Genomic DNA, 3,656 nt, shown 5'->3' on the forward strand with positions numbered 1-3,656 from the left:
CGATTTCGAAAGACTTCTTCCAACATGATTTAATACATAGAAGGTCCGCGAATAGATTCCTTCCCGTGGCCAGACTGTATTTAAATTATATTATAACAATTGCCTTGTTGTGCATTCTCAAATTTGAGTTTGAAGACACCAACGCAGATGTATATTTTATTTTGGGTTTACAAGAAACACTACAAATGTAATTTCAAGAAAATTAGATCAAAAGTTAATAGTTACCGATAAAATGTAACTAATGTAATTAAGTTAAAAGTCAAGAGTCTAAAATAGAATTAAGTTAAGTTAAAATTATTTAACTTCTTAAATTTTTAACTTAACTTTTGTCTCTTTAATTAGGCACTACCCAATCTTGCAAATATCGATAAATGCAATACCACGATAAAAGCAGAATCTTTCATGTCGGATATTGAACATTATTATGAACCTAGTAAGAAGATGTGCCAGAAGGAAATCTCTTTGATTAACGGAACAGCGTCCGATGACAGATCCACGAGTTTTACTATCAACAGCGTCAGCAGCGACGACGAGAAGACAAATACGCGCCAGAAAGCGCAAATTTCTGCAATACGGGGACCGGGGGAGGAGCGTGAATCGGCGCGAGCGTGGAATCTGTCGGAGGAGAATGAAAATGAAAACGAAATTGTAACTGTTTGGTTGAATATCAATCAAGAGGAGAAGTCGAATATATGCGCAAAAGTACTTATGAAAGAAATTAACAAAACTTTGGATGAGATAACTAAACCAAAGAGACAATTATTTAAGCTGTATCGCACTCAGGTATATAATTTATCATACATTGTTTGTATTTACAAATATTACATTAAATCAGTATAACTTAATGCTTATTGACAATTTAGAAAAAAAATATATATAAACAAAATATATAAATATATATATATATATACATATATATGTTCGCTACTCAATGGTACAGCGCTCGTGGGCAAGTTACCCACTCTAGGTAGAATGGTCCAAATTGAACAAAAAAGTCCTCTATCATTTTTTGCGATCTTCGCAATAGTTTTTGAGATATTAATATACAATGCTCGTCGAATCTGAACACGTGGTGAGATACCCCCGCCCACCGCGAACCGTGGTCGCCTCCCCAGTGCGCCTAGTGCGCAACTATAATTGAGTAGCGGACACCCTGTATATATGTACAATATATATATGTATATATAATTATTATTAGAGAAACGTCTTAAAGCTATTTAGATAAATAGAGCATTGCGTAATTATGCGATAGAGTTATACGTACAATAAATTATCTTCTTTCTAGATATCCGTGTGGATACATCTCGTACAAAGAATAACGGAATTTTGCAATTCGCTGCCGATATGCGTCGAGATTACTCATTACTTGATAGTAAAATTAAAATCGGTTCAGTCTTTGCTGACGAAAAGGAATTTTCAAAACTGTAATTACATTTGGCTACAACAATTGCGGCTTGTATTTTACGCATTAAATATTATTTTACAAAAATATCGTAAACTTGGGCGCACATGTCTAGACTTGGATGCAAGAAGTCGATGCTGGGTAAATGTTTTAGATAATAGCTCGGCATTATTTATGGATTTTGGGCTCGCGGAATTCGCCCAGAAGTCGATTTCGCTAATTGATGTGCTAATTTTATAATCTAGCACGATGATAGTATAATATCTCTATAATATTCGAAGTGTCACATATCTTCGTATTAGAATCACATTCAATTACTGTTCATTAATATGTTGTAATTAGTAATATGTTCTTTTTTAAAAATAAAAGAGAAAATTAAAGCAATGAGCTTTAAAGAATAAATCCATATAGTGAAAACAGCCTGTAAGAGCTGACACAGGTGTTGGTGTGTTAAAATTTTTATTGTTACAATATCCACTACACTCGATCTGCGCGCCGCTCGGTTTGTCGAACTTGAAACACAGCTCTTTGCGTGAAGTCGGAAACAAATCGAGTGTGGTGGATATTGTAATAAGAATTTTAACACACCAACATCTGTGTCGGCTCTTATAGGCTATTTTCACTATATGGATTTAAAAGAGAAAATGTTATTTTGTTTATTCTCTCCCAGTTATTGTACAAAATTTAATTACGCGGTTACTTTAAATATTGAAAGCTAAAATAAATATTAAAGTCTTGCTTCACTACGAAACGAATCCATTGTGATTCGACGAGTTAAATTCTCTAACAGATCTTCCGTTAAATTCTCAATCAGTCTTATCGATCAGCTACATGAAGATTGTAATTGTAAGTCCTGAGGTACTTTTGTTAGATCGATAATGGAGTTTATTTATTAAAGTCTGTAGTGGATTTACCTATGTAACATATACCTATGTAATACAGTTTGATAGCAACAAAACAGTTATCGTGTTGTCGATATCCGTATAATAATTAGTCTGAAATGATTTCAATATTGTTTTAAGTTAGTTGGAATTATTAGATAACATTATTAGATAACAATAACGAGTAATTTTAAAAATTAAATATAATATAAGAAATTTTAAACGATAAAGCATATATGTATATACGAGCAAATAAAATGTTACCTTTATTCCGTAAATATTCGTATCATTGTCCAAATATAATTCGAATATCCACGCAGCCGCTTTGTTAGGAATGTGAGATGATCAGAGATCAAGATTCTTCAGCACACCGACAATGATGGCTCTTGCATCACTACTGTACAACATAATTATTTTTTCCTTCCTTCAATAAGTCACCTATTATATAACTCAATGAATTAATCTCTCTAGAAAGGATTCCTCCGTTCAATTGCATCTGCAAAAAAGTCGCCGAAAGAAGAATGTATTTCAAGGTAACGTCGTATATTGTGCCACCGGGAAACATTTCGATCGCTAACTGGGCAACATATCATTTCGGCCCACCTAATGATTTTTATAGTATGTACACAATTTTTATTTTAATTATGACACTGACAGAAATATAATTTGCTAGAAGCTATAGGGGGAAATGGGGATCCTTCGTACACTTTTGGAAGTTTTGCTTCCCAAACTGTGTTAAATGCTTTTACACTACTAAGTTTGTATTAATAAATAGTATAGATATCCAGCTACAATAAAAACATGCAATTAAAATAATAAATTAATATATAACTAAACGCAGATGATTTTTACAAAACTTGAAAATCGAAAACGAATCTACCCTTCAGGCGGTGTAGTTTCGTACATGTAATAGGGTACCTATGTACGCATGGGATAGCTTCGGATATAAACATAAAACATTAAAATTATTCAAAATATTTATTGACAATTAAAATTTAAATAAAAATGATCTTGTCAGTAATTAAACATCTTTTATAAACTTATGCATAAAATAAACTTAATAAAATAAACTTCTTTAAATCTTAAAGTATTTAAATCAATGTTAAGATCAAAATTCAAACGTTTAACTAAAATAATTTTTTTAATTAAATAACAAAATAATATATACATATACGAAAGATGCCCTCATGCTTGTGTACGAATCTATTCTAAATTCAAAAGAAAATAATTTCGCTATTTTTCATAGAATTCACTAAAAATACGATAAAATTAATGATTAAAGTATAATTTTAAGACATTTTACTTACTAGAAGAATATTGTTCTTGTTTATAACTTTAATCAAAGATATCTTAAATTACTTGTCAAATACCTT

At 31.3% G+C, this 3,656-nt stretch overlaps 1 protein-coding gene across 3 annotated transcripts in view; it reads left to right on the plus strand.

Annotated features, from left to right (window-relative positions):
• The window catches only part of LOC105456626, a 4,850-nt gene extending 3,188 nt beyond the window's left edge, over positions 1-1,662 (plus strand). For all 3 annotated transcript variants that reach the window (XM_011700819.1, XM_011700820.1, XM_011700821.1), the window contains exons 4-5: positions 343-783; positions 1,286-1,662. In XM_011700819.1, the coding sequence (XP_011699121.1) occupies positions 343-783; positions 1,286-1,642 (798 nt within the window). In that variant the 3' untranslated portion in view covers positions 1,643-1,662. The remainder of the gene's footprint in view (positions 1-342; positions 784-1,285) is intronic.
• The last annotated feature ends 1,994 nt before the right edge of the window (positions 1,663-3,656 follow it).

The sequence above is a fragment of the Wasmannia auropunctata genome, unplaced genomic scaffold (assembly GCF_000956235.1).
Source record: "Wasmannia auropunctata unplaced genomic scaffold, wasmannia.A_1.0 LD335628.1, whole genome shotgun sequence".
NCBI lineage: Eukaryota > Metazoa > Arthropoda > Insecta > Hymenoptera > Formicidae > Wasmannia > Wasmannia auropunctata.